A 17,500-nucleotide genomic window follows, 5' to 3' on the forward strand; every position below is an offset into this window, starting at 1 on the left:
GTGTACAGACCCACTGTAACTAGTGTATTATACAAGTGTGTACAGACCCACTGTAACTAGTATACTATACAAGTGTGTACAGACAGACCCACTGTAACTAGTGTATTATACAAGTGTGTACTGACCCACTGTAACTAGTGTATTATACAAGTGTGTACAGACCCACTGTAACTAGTATACTATACAAGTGTGTACAGACAGACCCACTGTAACTAGTGTATTATATAAGTGTGTACAGACCCACTGTAACTAGTGTATTATACAAGTGTGTACAGACAGACCCACTGTAACTAGTGTATTATACAAGTGTGTACTGACCCACTGTAACTAGTGTATTATACAAGTGTGTACAGACCCACTGTAACTAGTATACTATACAAGTGTGTACAGACAGACCCACTGTAACTAGTGTATTATACAAGTGTGTACTGACCCACTGTAACTAGTGTATTATACAAGTGTGTACTGACCCACTGTAACTAGTGTAAGTACTATACAAGTGTGTACAGACCCACTGTAACTAGTATACTATACAAGTGTGTACAGACAGACCCACTGTAACTAGTGTATTATACAAGTGTGTACAGACCCACTGTAACTAGTATACTATACAAGTGTGTACAGACAGACCCACTGTAACTAGTGTATTATACAAGTGTGTACAGACCCACTGTAACTAGTATACTATACAAGTGTGTACAGACAGACCCACTGTAACTAGTGTATTATACAAGTGTGTACAGACAGACCCACTGTAACTAGTGTATTATACAAGTGTGTACTGACCCACTGTAACTAGTGTATTATACAAGTGTGTACAGACCCACTGTAACTAGTATACTATACAAGTGTGTACAGACAGACCCACTGTAACTAGTGTATTATACAAGTGTGTACTGACCCACTGTAACTAGTGTATTATACAAGTGTGTACAGACCCACTGTAACTAGTATACTATACAAGTGTGTACAGACAGACCCACTGTAACTAGTGTATTATATAAGTGTGTACAGACCCACTGTAACTAGTGTATTATAGAAGTGTGTACTGACCCACTGTAACTAGTGTAAGTACTATACAAGTGTGTACAGACCCACTGTAACTAGTATACTATACAAGTGTGTACAGACAGACCCACTGTAACTAGTGTATTATACAAGTGTGTACAGACCCACTGTAACTAGTATACTATACAAGTGTGTACAGACAGACCCACTGTAACTAGTGTATTATACAAGTGTGTACAGACCCACTGTAACTAGTATACTATACAAGTGTGTACAGACAGACCCACTGTAACTAGTGTATTATACAAGTGTGTACAGACCCACTGTAACTGCAGACCACTGCCAATCACTAGGAGCCTGAGCACGTCTACTGATCCCAATAACTCTGTATGTTAAAAAACGCCACAAAGGAAGACGAGACGAGCCTGGAGATTTCCCAAGACTGGCAGGCTTCTAACCAATCAGAGATGGAGTTCAGAGAGACTGACAGGTTTCTAACCAATCAGAGATGGAGTTCAGAGAGACTGACAGGTTTCTAACCAATCAGAGACAAAAAAAGCCCACTAAAATGGGAGGACACCCGCATTTGACGAATAAGAGGAGGAGCTCAGGGAGACTGACAGACAAAGGAGCTCATGTAGGAGGCAGGATGTCTGTGGCCAATCGGTGAAGGAGGAGTTCAGAAATCCTCAAGATCATCTGTCCCAGGGGTTTTCAACTGGTTTTGTCCCAGGGACCACCATTCTGACCAGAAAGTAATCCGCGGCCCACTGATGTGCCAGTGATTCCCAAAACAGTTTACAGTCCCGTACCCTTCTTTTTCATGTTTGTAACCACCGCCGCCGCCACGCCCCCCTCCTCCCGCACACATACGTATTCTGCCTATAATACTTGTCAGTGTAATTTCTTCGCTGAATATGGGTCTACATCAGTATTTCGGGCAATGCGACTATGCTATTCTGACATAAATATGTCGACGGGCCCAGGTATATTTATAAAAAATAAATGGTGAACTGATCAACAGCTCATGTCGCAGACCCCCTGCAATGCCGTCGCGGACCACCAGGGGGCCACGGACCCCTGGTTGAAAAACCCTGATCTATCCAATCAAATATTGAGGAGCTCAGGAATATTATGGCATCTGGCCAGTCAGAGGTGAAAAGCTCAAGAAAGTTGCAAGGCATCTAGCCAATCAAAGACTGAAGAGATGGGAGATGAGGTGCTGGCCAATCAGACACTGAGGAGCTCTGGCAAGCTTGATGATTTGACCAATGAGAGCCAGCAGTGCTGAGGGAGCCCCAGAGGTGAGTGACCCTCTCAGGGCGATGAGATGAGGTAGCGCTCCGCTCCACTCCTCACCTGCCACACACACACACACACACACACACACACACACACACACACACACGCACACAGCCAGAGGCAATTCTGCTGTGGGCAGACGGAGAGGCCAGCGTGTGTGAAAGTGTGTGTGAAAGTGTGTTTTTCCCCACAAACTGGCCTTCTGAAGGATACAGTGTTCCTCTCCAGGCTCTTGCTGGAGGATAGGCCAGCTACTGACTATGCAACGAGACAAACATCACACACCCTCACACACCAGGCAGCTGTGCACACCTGCTTCATATTTAATGACCTTCTATTGACATGGCGTAACCCTCCTCCATTCAAAAGTACAAATCTTTACTTTAAGAAGGGAGAACCTCCACTGTGTGCTTTAAGGGCTTCATCCACAGCAGCAGGCCCAAGGCCTCGTCTCGCCTCGCCTCACACAGGGGGCCTGAAGGGACGCTCACACCACTACAAAGGCATGAAAAGGCTGAGGAGAGGAGGGGAGAGGAGAGGAGAGGAGGGGAGGGGAGAGGAGGGGAGCAGGGCAGAGAAGTGTGGAGGAGAGAAGAGAAGAGAAGAGAAGAGAAGAGAAGAGGAGAGGAGGAGAAGGATGAGCAGGGCAGAGGAGCGTAGAGGAGAGAAGAGAAGAGAGGAGAGGAGACCACAGCAGAGGAGAGGAGAGGAGAGGAGAGGAGAGGAGAGGAGAGGAGAGGACAGGAGAAGAGAGAAGAGGAGAGGAGAGGACAGGAGAAGAGAGAAGAGGAGAGGAGAGGAGAGAAGAGGAGAGGAGAGCACCAGAGTGCCTGTGTGGGTAAATTAGCTAGTTGTTTTGTGTTGTTTTGTGTTGTGTTGCTCCATAACTACCTGCCCATCAGCCAATCAGATGACTCATTTATAGGAGTAATTTTTATCAGGGGTTATGAGCTTTATGAGCAATCACATTTAACATGCAGTATTTATATGGCATAGGGTTCTATAGCCTTTACGTTCACATGCAGTATTTATATGGCAGAGGGTTCTATAGGGTTTACATGCAGTATTTATATGGCAGAGGGTTCTATAGGGTTTACATGCAGTATTTATATGGCACAGGGTTCTATAGGGTTTACATGCATTATTTATATGGCACAGGGTTCTATAGGGTTTACATGCAGTATTTATTTGGCAGAGGGTTCTATAGGGTTTACATGCAGTATTTATTTGGCAGAGGGTTCTATAGGGTTTACATGCAGTATTTATATGGCACAGGGTCCTATAGGGTTCTATAGGGTTTCACATGCATTATTTATATGGCACAGGGCTCTATAGGGTTTACATGCAGTATTTATTTGGCAGAGGGTTTCATCCAAAGCGACAATAGGTATAGTAGGTTGGGAGATTTGTTGAGAGCACCACGATGCTAATTCAACACAACCTGACAAGTGCCATGATATTCAATGGAAACAACATATCAGATCATCCAGGATCGCCCTGGAGATACAGAGAAACAGCACCGACACCATTCTGCTGTCTGTGTGTGTGTGTGTGTGTGTGTGTGTGTGTGTGTGTGTGTGTGTGTGTGTGTGTGTGTGTGTGTGTGTGTATGTATAACTGTATGAGTGTATGAATGCATGTGTGTGTGTGTGTGTGTGTGTGTGTCTGACTGGTTGACCAGGGGATGCGGAGGTGTGTGAGAGCGCCTTACACACACACACACACACACACACACACACACACACACACACACACACACACAGGTTACCTACATGCTGCCATACAAGTGTCACAATCCACACACACCTGAAGAGACCACAACGGCTACATCAGCAAAACCGCTGGATACCCTCATCCACTCTGACACAGACATGCTGGAAGGAATTCTGTCTAGACACACACACACACACACACACACACACACACACACACACACACACACACACACACAGACACACAGACACACAGCAGAATGGTGTCGGTGCTGTCTCTCGCACACACGCCCATGTGCGCACTCAGCAACCCAAACGGAGCCAGAATTTCACAAGCTGAGGACAAACCCGAGCAAACACACACACCAGTCCACATGTGGGCAGGCGCACACACACACACACACACACACACACACACACACACACACACACACACACGGGCAGGCACACGCACACGCACAGCTGTTCAACTAAACTAGGGCCAGAATTTCACATGCACAAGACAAATTTGACCAGACATACATGCTGTGTGCAGCCTGTGAGGCACACACACACACACACACACCCACACACACACACACACACACACACACACACACACACACACACACACACACACACACACCAGTCTGATGTCAGTGAATGAATGAATGAATGAATGAATGGATGCTATGCATGCCAACTGTACACAAAATCTCACCACACCTTAAAAAACAAACAAATCTCCATGACAGCTCAACCCTTCCCTGGAGCTAAACACCCAACTTATAGTGTTGGCCATGGCTTTCAACCCATCCTGTTATCCATGCAAACAAACTCTGTTCCTATTATCACGCTATGGTCACCATGTAATGGCACCGCTGTTCACTGGCATCAAGTGTTATCAAGTGTTATCAGTGTTATCAGACGACCCACTGAACAGAGTTTATCTGGTATAGTTTTGTGTACAATGTACAGATCAGTTGAGTTGCGCTTTGAAACATTCAGCAAACTGAGAGAAACATTCAGGTGACCCCGAGCTCTTCTCGCCAGGCACAAAACGTCAGTATTTAAATAATTCATGCCCTTTATGTCATATGTAGCTAGCTAAACTCACTAAATAGAGGATGGGGAGATACAAGTGAAGACTTAATAATGTCAACTACCTAGTTTTCTATAGCTCTTGAAAGTGATGTAGGCTATGTTAAGAACCGCGACACGGTGTTGTTCGATACTTGTGGATTGTCGGATTAGTGGCTGGTAGCTGACTAGCTCACGTTCGATAAATAATGCAAGTGTTCCTTTAAAAGTCAGCTGACTAGCGTTAGCTTTCTGCGCTTGATACGTTTTAATTTCCCACGAAGTAACATAGGCAACGTCCTGTCACTCCACTGTCACCACAGGTGGGTTTAACTAACGTCGGGGCAGGCAGCTACACAAAATAATTCCTGGTAGTTTGTATATTCCATACTCCGACCAGAAATTAAAGCAAGCTAAATTAGCTAATGAACGGCAGTGTCTGACCAGTTTGACAGCAGCTAAGTAACCCCAGCTAACACCAGTGACCACTGATGTTAGCTGCCAAGCTAGCTGGGGATGGAGCTGTAGCTAGGATAGTTACTGAAGCTGCCAAATAATAATAGCACTTACCACCACTAAGTTTGGGTATCCTGCCAACCTTGTTGGTTATTTCGGCTGTGAGGGTGCCGAAGTCCTGTTCGTAAGTCTCAAAGTCTGAAGACATGATGGAAATTATAGTTTACAGGCGCGTGAATATAAACAAATACGACAAATACAACAGCGTTCTGTTAATTTGAAAGACTACGTCACGTCCTTGTTGTGCAACGGGAAATGGTGTCCGATGCGTGGGTCTCTGTGCGTAGGTCTTTTTTTTTTTGCAAAAATATATTTGGACCAATTTGAACGACCGTCCATTCACAAAGTGTAAAATACATTATATAAAACCATGACTTTTCATCAAGAAGAATTAAGCAATGAATAAAGAGAAACTCAATTGTGAAATTACTTCTCAAACATGAAGACCTCAATCTAACACTAAAGGAACACATACAAGCTTTTCTATGCCCTAGCAATCACAAATAACATGACCACAAAACTGTAATACAAATAGTTATTATGCATACCTAAAAGTAATAATTGCGTAAGAATAATTGCATGTTTATTAAAAGCAAGTCAATATTTCAAGCTTCAGAAGAACTTAACACAAGCGGGGACAGTACGCACAAGAACTGTGGATATTATATAGATATGCAGCATTTATGCATCTGTATTTCTGTTGCCTGTCGGCTCTAGCCAAACGTTTACACAGCCTGCCAGCATGAAAGAACCCAAATGATTTCTCCAGTTAGACATAAATTATAAATGAGAATGATGCGGAACTTGTGGGGTATTTCTTTGGGAGAAAACTAAACATCAGAAACGACAGAAAAAAAAGACTATATTTCAACCCCCTGGGGACAAAGGTTAGACTGTGTCAGGGCTACAAGGCCCCCCGCTCCCACCACTGCCGCTTTTTAAGTAGTCTGACATGCCTTGATTTTTTTTTGTATATTTTCTCTAACTAAAAAACATTGATGCACAAGTGGCATATATGTAGAAAGGTAGAGGTTTCTGGGGGTGTTATTTGTATGATTCTAGGACCAAAACTCGCAGAGCTTTAAAGGCATATTGACCACAAGAACATTAAACTAAATATCCCTCCAGAGATAATCTGGAGAAAGGCAGGGATGGGCAGTAATTCTGACACATGCATTTAAAATATGTATTTGTAATACTTGAATACTCCCCATCATGAGGCAGTACCTCTCAAAAAAGATTTAATGTGCGTTGTTAAGCAGTGAAAAGTTGTCAAATAATCAAATGATCAAATATGCATATGTAGAGTGGAGTTTTGTGATATGATGTCATGTTACCTTACTAAATATATTTTTGTATTTTTAAAATACAAAATACTGTAGTTTATTTAAATACATGTCAAGTATTTTGCATTTTCTTGAGATACTTTTACAATTTGAGTATAATGTATCTTATAACAAATGCATCCTTTTTTTCCATCCCTGGAGAATGGTTGGATAAAACGTTTATACTGCTTGAAGCCTTCATCAGTTTTGAGTCCCTATAATGTCTGTGGTTGTAACCAAAGATTGTCAACGACTGACATAGAGTCCACTCGTGACTTTTACTTTGGAAAATCCTGTGCATGGAACTCTGAATTAAGAAACTTCTGTCAAGCTGATTCCCCTCTAATTTAAAATGTGTTTTAGTATCTAGGGATATACATATTACATATTTGATATATAAATATTTAATTGGTTCGTTAAAAACACTTACAGGAATACTCAAGTGATTTATCTGAATGAAATCTTGTGACTGCAGAAAACAGGAAATAGTGTCGTTGGATACGACAACACGGAAGTTAGTTAGGTAGTCAGCTAGCTTGGCAACTATCAGCGATAAAGGTTGGTACGAACGGGACCGCTGAACCACAATTATTGTGATTGGAAAAACAGACATGTTTTGATTACAGGGTAAATCAAAGATTTCGTTGGCCTCCCATTTTATGCACGTTAGAGTGGCCAATTTATAGATCACATTGGAATGAATGGGGCGGGAGAAAGGGACTGTCAGCTAGCCACTACAGATAATTAGCCTGGTAGCTAACGGTAGCAAGGTAACGTTATACCGTGATCAAGATAAAAATGACACATCAGATTTTTTGCTAGACTAAATTGCATTGTTATATTTATGTTGCCCCCGTGTCTGCGAGACCACATCAGCTGTACTGTCACGCGGTGTGTCGTGCCGCTAAGAAACCAAGCGTGACTTCTGACGTAAACCACTGTAACGTTAATTAGCTTCATGCCAGCTTTGCATGTCTGAGTTCATATGATATGATCACAGTCAGACATTCGTTGCAGTGTTCGTTTAGTGATATGGTTGGTCAGTTTAGTCCCTGCTACTCTGTTTGTGAATGGCTTTTGACAGAGTATTTCTGTATATGATCATAAAAAAAATATGTTCCAAGGGCCTGGTTAAATGTGTAGGTCAGCTGACAACAATTAAAAAAAAAAGTCTTCTTTTAAAAGAATGATATTTAAATTTGTGTTTCGAACTGCAGCCTAATTGAAGCAATAATTAGTAAATCATTTTTTCTCTTTTTCTCTCGGATCCTATCTCTCTCTTCCTCTCTGTCTGTCTATCTCTCTCTCTCTCTCTTCCTCTGTCTATCTATCTCTCTCTCATCCTCTCTGTCTCTCTCTCTCTCTCTCTCTCTTCCTCTCTCTCTCTCTCTCTGTCTCTCTCTCTCTTGTCCGTGTCTCAGATGGACTCCTGTGGTCCTGGCCTCCAGTAGGACGGTGCAGCGGTGAGCAGCCTTGGAAACGCTAAGAAAGGATGCGAGGCTCAGACGGAGCAAGGGATTCTGGGACAGAACTGTGCGCTGTGATCCTTGACACGGCCGACCGCTGGATGCTGAGGAGGAGAGAGGGAGGAGGAGGTCCGTCATCACCCGCTCCGAGGCTCGCCCTCTTAGGCAGACACAGGCGACGCGTCTGACGGCTTCAGCCACACACACGTACAGCCACCTACCGAACCCTAGAGCCGAGAGCGCGAGGCGGGGGGGGGGTCAAGGGTCAACCATGAACATCCTGTCGCCCATCGTGACGTTCCAGAACCTGCACGAGGTGCGGCGCCTGTGCCACTGGGGCCCGGTGGTGGCGCTGTCCGTCATCGCCATGTGCTCCTCCATGGCCGTGCTGGACTCCATCATCTGGTACTGGCCGCTGGACACCACCGGCGGGAGCATCAACTTCATCATGCTCATCAACTGGAGCGTCCTCATCCTCTACAACTACTTCAACGCCATGTTCCTGGGGCCCGGGCGCATCCCACTGGAATGGAAACCGGTAATCAATCAATCAGTCAATCAATCAATCAGTCAGTCGATCAATCAATCAATCAATCAATCAGTCGATCAATCAGTCCATCAGTCCATCAAAGAGTCAGTGTGTTCAGCAGTCAAATTTTATTTGCAGAGCGCTGCCGTTCAAGTAAATAAGGTCTAAAGACTGATCCGTGCATGTTTGATCAAATTGAGAAGTCATTAAAAGACAGAGACCTGTGTAGAATGATCCATGCATGTTTGATCAAATGGAGATGGAGACCTGTATAGAATGATCCCTAACCCTAACCCCTAACTCTGTATAGAAGGGAGAGCTGTGGGCCAGAGAGGGGGACATGGAGGGCTGCCGCGTGTCTCTTCCTAAACCTGACAGATGTCCTCCAGTCACGCGTGTGTCTCTCTCTCTAAGATGTCCTCCAGTCACGTGTTTCTCTCTCTCTAAGATGTCCTCCAGTCACGCGTGTGTCTCTCTCTCTAAGATGTCCTCCAGTCACGTGTGTGTCTCTCTCTCTAAGATGTCCTCCAGTCACATGTGTGTCTCTCTCTAAGATGTCCTCCAGTCACATGTGTGTCTCTCTCTAAGATGTCCTCCAGTCACGTGTCTCTCTCTAAGATGTCCTCCAGTCACGTGTGTGTCTCTCTAAGATGTCCTCCAGTCACATGTGTGTCTCTCTCTAAGATGTCCTCCAGTCACATGTGTGTCTCTCTCTAAGATGTCCTCCAGTCACGTGTGTCTCTCTCTAAGATGTCCTCCAGTCACATGTGTGTCTCTCTCTCTAAGATGTCCTCCAGTCACGTGTCTCTCTCTAAGATGTCCTCCAGTCACGTGTCTCTCTCTCTCTCTAAGATGTCCTCCAGTCACGCGTGTGTCTCTCTCTCTAAGATGTCTCTCTCTCCCCCTTCACAGGATAACCAGCAGGACACGGCGTATCTACAGTTCTGCAGACTGTGTCAGGGCTACAAGGCCCCCCGCTCCCACCACTGCCGCAAGTGTGACAGGTATGATCCCAGCTTGTCATTATATCACCACTGCCGTAAGTGTGACGGGTATGATCCCAGCTTGTCATTATATCACCACAACACTGCTGTCGATGTGACAGGTATGATCCCAGGTAGTCATTATATCACCACTGCCGCAAGTGTGACAGGTATGATCCCAGGTAGTCATTATATCACCACAACACTGCTGTAGGTGTAACAGGTATGATCTCAGCTTGTCATTAAATCACCACAACACTGCTGTCGGTGTGACAGGTATGATCCCAGCTTGTCATTATATCTCCACTTGTGTACAGTTACACCCTCAGACACAGCTCTTTTTATAATTACTAAATGAATTACTTACAACTAATGGACCTGCCTCTGTGAGACTTCCAAATGAAACCCACAGTGGTTTACATTTACATAAACACGCTAGAAGCTCCGCTGAGCCCCCTGTGTTGCCTCCTCTTCTTCCTCCTGCTCCTCCTCTTCCTCAGGTGCGTGATGAAGATGGATCACCATTGCCCCTGGATCAATAACTGCTGCGGGCACCACAACCACGCCTACTTCACCAGCTTCCTGCTGCTGGCCCCCCTCGGATGCATCCACGCCGCATTCATCTTCATCATGACCATGTACACGGAGCTCTACGACCGCGTAAGTACGCACCATCACCTTCATCATCATTATCATGACCGTGCACACTGAGGTCTATGACCGAGCACTCGACACCTTCATCATGATCATCATCATCATCACCTACACAGAACAATAAGCCCTGTTTAAGTCACCCTGACTTACGAGGCACTTACCTTCAAAAACATTTTATATTTACAGTTTTCACATCTATGAAACTGACAGTGCTGTTATGTTGTTTGTCTTGAGTTGGTCTTAATAACTGCTTTGTATTTATGCTGTTGATGTGTATGTTGTTATGCTGTTGACGGTCGTATTTGGCATTGTTGAAGATTGTTGTTTGCATTGCTGCTGTGGTGCTGTGGGTCTCGTTTGGATGGAGCTGTGTGAAGATTGACATGTTTGTGCTGTTGATGTTGACGGTGGTATTGATTGACATGTTTGTGCTGTTGATGTTGATGGTGGTATTGATTGACATGTTTGTGCTGTTGATGTTGATGGTGGTGTTTGTGCTGTTGATGTTGATGGTGGTATTTGATGCTGTTGATGTTGATGGTGGTATTTGGCCTGTTGATGTTGATGGTGGTATTTGTGCTGTTGATGTTGATGGTGGTATTTGATGCTATTGTGCTGTAGGTCTCGTTTGGATGGAGCTCGGTGAAGATTGACATGTTTGTGCTGTTGATGTTGATGTTGGTATTTGTGCTGTTTATGTTGATGGTGGTATTTGTGCTGTTGATGTTGATGTTGATGGTGGTATTTGATGCTATTGTGCTGTAGGTCTCGTTTGGATGGAGCTCGGTGAAGATTGACATGTTTGTGCTGTTGATGTTGATGTTGATGGTGGTATTTGTGCTGTTGATGTTGACGTTGATGTTGATGTTGATGGTGGTATTTGATGCTGTTGATGTTGATGGTGGTATTTGTGCTGTTGATGTTGATGTTGATGGTGGTATTTGATGCTGTAGGTCTCGTTTGGATGGAGCTCGGTGAAGATTGACATGTTTGTGCTGTTGATGTTGATGTTGATGTTGATGTTGATGGTGGTATTTGATGCTGTAGGTCTCGTTTGGATGGAGCTCGGTGAAGATTGACATGGGCGCCGTGAGACGCGTTCACCATCCCATAATGCCCTTTGGCGTGGCGCCGTTCGCAGCGACTCTCTTCGCACTGGGATTGGCTCTTGGTACAACTATCGCCGTGGGGATGCTCTTCGTCATACAGGTACAACGTCCTTTCAGCCAATTATATAGCTTTTAAAGCACAGGCTATCATCCAATCAGAGCACAGTTTATCAACCAACCACAACCAAATATCATGTCTATCTTAACTAATGTGTGTTCTCTCTGTATGTAAACAAATGTGTGTTCTCTTTATCTTAACTAATGTGTGTTCTCTCTGTATGTAAACAAATGTGTGTTCTCTTTATCTTAACTAATGTGTGTTCTCTCTGTATGTAAACAAATGTGTGTTCTCTTTATCTTAACTAATGTGTGTTCTCTCTGTATGTAAACGAATGTGTGTTCTCTCTCTCTCAGATGAAGGTGATTCTCCGGAACAAGACCTCCGTTGAGGTGTGGATTGAGGAAAAGGTAAAGTAAACAAGACCTCCGTTGAGGTGTGGATTGAGGAAAAGGTAAAGTCATTAAAAAGGTGGTGCTGCCTTCACATGGCTCATCCAGCGACAGTAGGACAGATTTCAGTGCTTCTTACTCCCGTCGCACATATTCATGATTACATTCAAAGCCTTTGAGGATATCTATCATCTATCTATCAAAGGTGCAGTTACAGGAACTGACAAGATCTACTGCTGAGGGTACAGAGAACCCAAGAATATGTTCTAAAAGAAGATAGAGAACCCAAGCATATGTTCTAAAAGAGGGTACAGAGAACCCAAGTATATGTTCTAAAAGAGGGTAGAGCCTAGAAACCTTCAGAGATCCATTGTTACATCTATATAATATATTATAAACATTCAGCATTATAAAGAACAATGTTGGGTAGTTTAAATGTTTCCAATTGTATTTAAATGTATAATAAATTACATAAGTAATCATATTACACTAGGATCAGATCAGCAGATGTGGCCCTGATGCGGCCCTGATGTGGCCTTGATGTGACCCTGATGTGGCCCTGATGTGGCCCTGTTGTGGCCCTGATGCGGCCCTGATATGGCCCTGATGTGAGCTGGGGCATGGCGGTTCCGTTGGCCATCTGACTGAGCGGGCCTTTGGTTCCCTGCAGGCCCGTGACCGGATCCAGTACTACCAGACAGGCGAGGAGTTCATCTTCCCCTACGACCTGGGCAGCCGCTGGGAGAACTTCAAGCAGGTGTTCACCTGGTCCGGCTCACCTGAGGGGGACGGCATAGAGTGGCCCATCCACGAGAAGTGCCATCAGTACACACTCACCGTACGTCAGCACACACACACACACACACACACACACACACACACACACACACACCGTACGTCAGCTCACACACACACACACACACACACACACACTCACCGTACGTCAGCTCACGGCACACACACACACACACACACACACACACACACACACTCACCGTACGTCAGCACACACACACACACACACACACACACACCGTACGTCAGCTCACACACACACACACACACACACACACACACTCACCGTACGTCAGCTCACGGCACACACACTCCCCAACCCCCAACAATAGCTACACACACACACACACACGCACACACACACACACACACACGCACACACACATCTCACACGACTTCAGACGCTTTACGTCATGACTGTACAGTGTATCCTGTTCTCACACAAGGCAGTCTTGCCAGGGTTGCACACCTTAAACAAACACACATCTACACAGAGCTGTACAGGGACAGGTCACTTATTAGCATCTAATGTTGTCTTTTTGTGCTTGTTCTCTCCATTCTTTCTCTCTCTCTCTCTCTCTCATTCTCTCTCTATCTCTCTCTCTCTCCCCCTCTCTCTCATTCTCTCCCTCTCTCTCTCTCTGTCAGGTGGAACAGCTGAAACAGAAGGCAGACAAGCGTGTGAGGAGTGTAAGTAACTGCACTTATCTTGGCCACCACTAGATGGCAGTGTTGTGTTAGAAGCAGGGCTGTAGAGGAGATTTATGCTTGTGGTTTTAGTATAGTCTACTTGATTGTGGTTGTGCTTGTCGTTCTGGTAAGTCCATGTGATAACAGTTCTGATCCAGTGTGCCTGGTTGAGGTTGAGGTTGTGGTTCTAGTAGGGTCTATATGAATGCAGTTCTGATCCAGTGTGCCTGGTTGAGGTTCTGCTGTGGGGTCTATATGAATGCGGTTCTGAAGGGTCTATATGAATGCGGTTCTGATCCAGTGTGACTGGTTGTGGTTATGGTTCTAGTAGGGTCTATATCAGTCGTTCTCAAAGTGTGGTCCGCGGACCACTGGTGGTCCGCCAGTGCCCCGTAATGGTCCACGACGGCAAAAAGTAAATTATTGCGACATTTCTAACATACAACTCAGAACGAAGAGAACACAGTCAGTGGTCTATTAAATAGTTGCCTAATCTATTAACAAGGTCATGGATTGGTGGTTTAGGAAAAAAATAAATGAGATGGCTAAGTGGTCCTTGGTCTGAAAAAGTTTGAGAAACACTGGTCTATATGAATGCAGTTCTGATCCAGTGTGCCTGGTTGAGGTTGTGGTCCTAGTTGGGTCTATATGAATGCGGTTCTGAAGGGTCTATATGAATGCAGTTCTGATCCAGTGTTCCTGGTTGTGGTTGAGGTTCTAGTTGGGTCTATATGAATGCGGTTCTGAAGGGTCTATATGAATCCGGTTCTGATCCAGTGTGCCTGGTTGAGGTTCTGCTGTGGGGTCTATATGAATGCGGTTCTGAAGGGTCTATATGAATGCGGTTCTGAAGGGTCTATATGAATGCGGTTCTGATCCAGTGTGCCTGGTTGTGGTTGTGGTCCACAGGTGCAGTACCGGGCGGTGGAGGACTATAACGGGGCCTGCTGTCCGACGGGGAAAGGCTTCAACACGTTCCTGCGCACGCCCTGCAGTGAGGAGCCACGCATCACACTCATCAAGGGGGAGACCATCTACGCCACACGTGGGACAAAGTGAGTGGGTCACACACACACACACACACACACACACACACACACACACATAAAGGGAAGACCCAAAACTTGTGTGGTTTCTCTCCTGTACCACCAAAGACAGCAGAGTTGAGTACACAGTGTGTCTGTGTGTCTGTGTGTCTGTGTGTCTGTGTCTGTGTGTGTGTTTGTCTGTGTGTCTGGGGGGCGACAGTGGTACAGGGGGTAGAGAAGTCGTTTAGGAATCAGCAGGTTGCTAGTTCGATTCCCTGTCGAAGCTGCAGTGTGCCATCAGTGTAAATGTAAAATGTGTATACATCCTTGTAAGTCGCTTTGGATAAAAGCGTCTGCTAAATGTAAATGTAATGTGTGTGTGTCTGTGTGTGTGTCTGTGTCTGTGTGTGTCTGTGTCTGTGTGTGTGTTTGTGTCTGTGTGTGTGTGTGTTTTGGATTATTCAGTGATTATTCTGTTTTTTTTATATGAAGGTGGTGGATGTATGGAGACAAAGTCTTGACTGAAGAACAGGCTAAAGGTATGAGAGTGTTCACACACACACACACACACACGCTCCTCTCCGACGTGGCTGTAAAGTCAGTGTACTTCATGTTTCCTTTCAGCTGGTGCTCGGGTACGAGGCTGGTTTCCACGGCAATGCGTGGAGAAGTGTCACTATGACACAGCCAACAACTCTGCCCCGCCCGAGGAGAAGAAGGAGCAGTGACAAGCCAACACTGATGTGTGTGTGTGTGTGTGTGTGTGTGTGTGTGTGTGTGTGTGTGTGAAGAAGTGACAAGCCAACACTGACATACAAGAAGGGGTGGGGGATGGAAACGGCACACTAACACACGGACAAGGGGGGGGGGGGGGGGGGGGTGGATGGGGGGGGGGGTCCTGTGTGGTTTGGGCCTAAGCCAGTATTAACACACAAAGTGGGGCATGTTCAGTCTGCATAGGTTCTGTTTGGTGAGGGGTCTAACCAGCACTAACACACACACAGTGGGGCGTGTTCAGTCTGCCTGTGTCCTGTGTGTAGGGGGGGATTTGGTGAATCTGCTTGCGCCCCCCCCCTTTCCCCTGCTGGGGTCTGAATATGCAATGCGCCTTTCCCACCTTTCCCAGCGTTCCCAGCATTCCCAGCATTCCCAGCCACAACAGCCTGATCGTGCAAAACCTCTACCATCAACATTTCTTTTTTGTTTTGTACAGCAGAAAATCCTTAATTTTGTATTATTTTTGTAAAACAGTCACATGACTTGCTAAATGTATTTAGAAATAAACATGTCTGCCCCTGGCTTGGTCTAAAAGTGTGTTTTATTGACAAACAAAGTGTGAGTGTTCTTCATGGAGTTCCTCCTGGAGTTCCTGCTGGAGTTACTGGTGACGGGAGTAGATGCTGTCGATCTGCGGCTTGAAGAACTTGGTGAGGTCGGCTCTCTTGGCCTTCAGGGTGGGCGTGAGGAAGCCGTTCTCAATGGTGAACTGCTCTGGGTGGAGGTGGAGGTCTTTCACCTGGGGGGGGGGGGGCAGATGACCTCTATTAAACGACCCCTACAGGTTACACAACATGTGCCCAATGTGTTCCCAGCGCTAGCACCAGGGACACACACACACACACACACAACATGTGCCCAATGTGTTCCGGCGCTAACACCAGGGACACACACACACACACACAACAGCTCCTAGCGAGGACACACTAGTGAACTGTAGTACTGTAGCTGGATCAAGGGAAACCTTTTTATTCATTCAGTCATTTAGCAGACACTCTTCTGGTATATAGCTATTCTATCTTACATAATCTTATATTATCTTATTCAGACACTCTTCAGTGAGTTCCAGTGCAGATTTATATCTTATATTGTATTATTCATATTATTTCCTGGGGGTCCAAACTCTATTCATTCTATTATCTAACTTTGTTCTGTTATCTAACTTAATTCTACTAGCTAACTTAATTCTGTTATCTAACTTAATTCTACTAGCTAACTTAATTCTGCTAGCTAACTTAATTCTGTTATCTAACTTAATTCTACTAGCTAACTTAATTCTGTTAGCTAACTTAGCTAGTAGAATTAAGTTAGCTAACAGAATTAAGTTAGCTAGTAGAATTAAGTTAGCTAACAGAATTAAGTTAGCTAGTAGAATTAAGTTAGCTAGTAGAATTAACTTAATTCTACTAGCTAACTTAATTCTGTTAGCTAACTTAATTCTACTAGCTAACTTAATTCTAATAGCTAACTTAATTCTGTTATCTAACTTAATTCTACTAGCTAACTTAATTCTACTAGCCAACTTAATTCTGTTAGCCCCTTGCTCTATGGTGGTCACAAGGTACAAGTCTTTTATTTGTCTGATGCACAAAATGACACAGGGTCAGACTGGGCACTGAAATTCTTACGACAAGGCGCCGCCCAAACCTACCATAACATAACATCACATAATATAACATAACAAACCATGACGTACACTCTGCATAAGTACTATGCACATCATTTACACATAATAATCATATAAATATATAATAACCTAAATAACCTTACTAAATATACAAGATAAATATACAATACGGTGTGCTAAACATATAACAACCTACACATATAATACTAAATATACATATAGCAGCCCATACATTTAATACTAACATATATACATATAACCAGTGGCGGCGCCAGACATTTTTTTCTGCAGGTGCTATGGGGGAGCTCGGCATTTTAGTGAGGGTGCTATGAAATTAGGATGATAGCCTATGTGTCACATGGTTCTCTACTACAACAACCTTACATGTTTGCTCTCTGAAGCGTCTTTGGGGTCCTTGAAAAGCGCCTATCAAACCGATTGTATTATTATTATCTAGGCTTCTTCCGACA

At 44.6% G+C, this 17,500-nt stretch overlaps 3 protein-coding genes across 10 annotated transcripts in view; 1 reads left to right on the top strand and 2 right to left on the bottom strand.

The window, feature by feature from the left end:
• The window catches only part of vti1a (vesicle transport through interaction with t-SNAREs 1A), a 131,917-nt gene extending 126,071 nt beyond the window's left edge, over positions 1-5,846 (bottom strand). For all 4 annotated transcript variants that reach the window (XM_031582942.1, XM_031582941.1, XM_031582944.2 and 1 more), the window contains exon 1: positions 5,652-5,846. In XM_031582942.1, the coding sequence (XP_031438802.1) occupies positions 5,652-5,745 (94 nt within the window). In that variant the 5' untranslated portion in view covers positions 5,746-5,846. The remainder of the gene's footprint in view (positions 1-5,651) is intronic.
• Positions 5,847-7,374: 1,528 nt separating this feature from the next.
• zdhhc6 (zinc finger DHHC-type palmitoyltransferase 6) lies at positions 7,375-15,400 on the top strand. 5 transcript variants are annotated; one of them, XM_031582930.1, is made up of 11 exons: positions 7,375-7,480; positions 8,344-8,926; positions 9,830-9,921; positions 10,401-10,560; positions 11,602-11,763; positions 12,078-12,131; positions 12,784-12,951; positions 13,557-13,598; positions 14,508-14,653; positions 15,119-15,165; positions 15,251-15,400. In XM_031582930.1, exons 2-11 carry the CDS (start codon positions 8,660-8,662, stop codon positions 15,352-15,354), a joined length of 1,242 nt encoding a protein of 413 aa, XP_031438790.1. In that variant the 5' UTR covers positions 7,375-7,480; positions 8,344-8,659; the 3' UTR covers positions 15,355-15,400. The 5 variants fall into 5 exon arrangements, with proteins under 5 accessions (XP_031438790.1, XP_031438791.1, XP_031438794.1 ...); XM_031582931.1 differs by having other exon boundaries at positions 7,441-7,549; XM_031582934.2 differs by lacking the exon at positions 7,375-7,480 and adding an exon at positions 7,596-7,692.
• Positions 15,401-15,926: 526 nt separating this feature from the next.
• acsl5 (acyl-CoA synthetase long chain family member 5) overlaps positions 15,927-17,500 on the bottom strand; it is a 17,903-nt gene continuing 16,329 nt past the window's right edge. Inside the window, exon 12 of the mRNA XM_031582611.1 lies at positions 15,927-16,142. Within this exon, the coding sequence (XP_031438471.1) occupies positions 16,005-16,142 (138 nt within the window). The 3' untranslated portion in view covers positions 15,927-16,004. The remainder of the gene's footprint in view (positions 16,143-17,500) is intronic.

The sequence above is a fragment of the Clupea harengus genome, chromosome 16 (genome assembly GCF_900700415.2).
Source record: "Clupea harengus chromosome 16, Ch_v2.0.2, whole genome shotgun sequence".
Lineage (NCBI taxonomy): Eukaryota > Metazoa > Chordata > Actinopteri > Clupeiformes > Clupeidae > Clupea > Clupea harengus.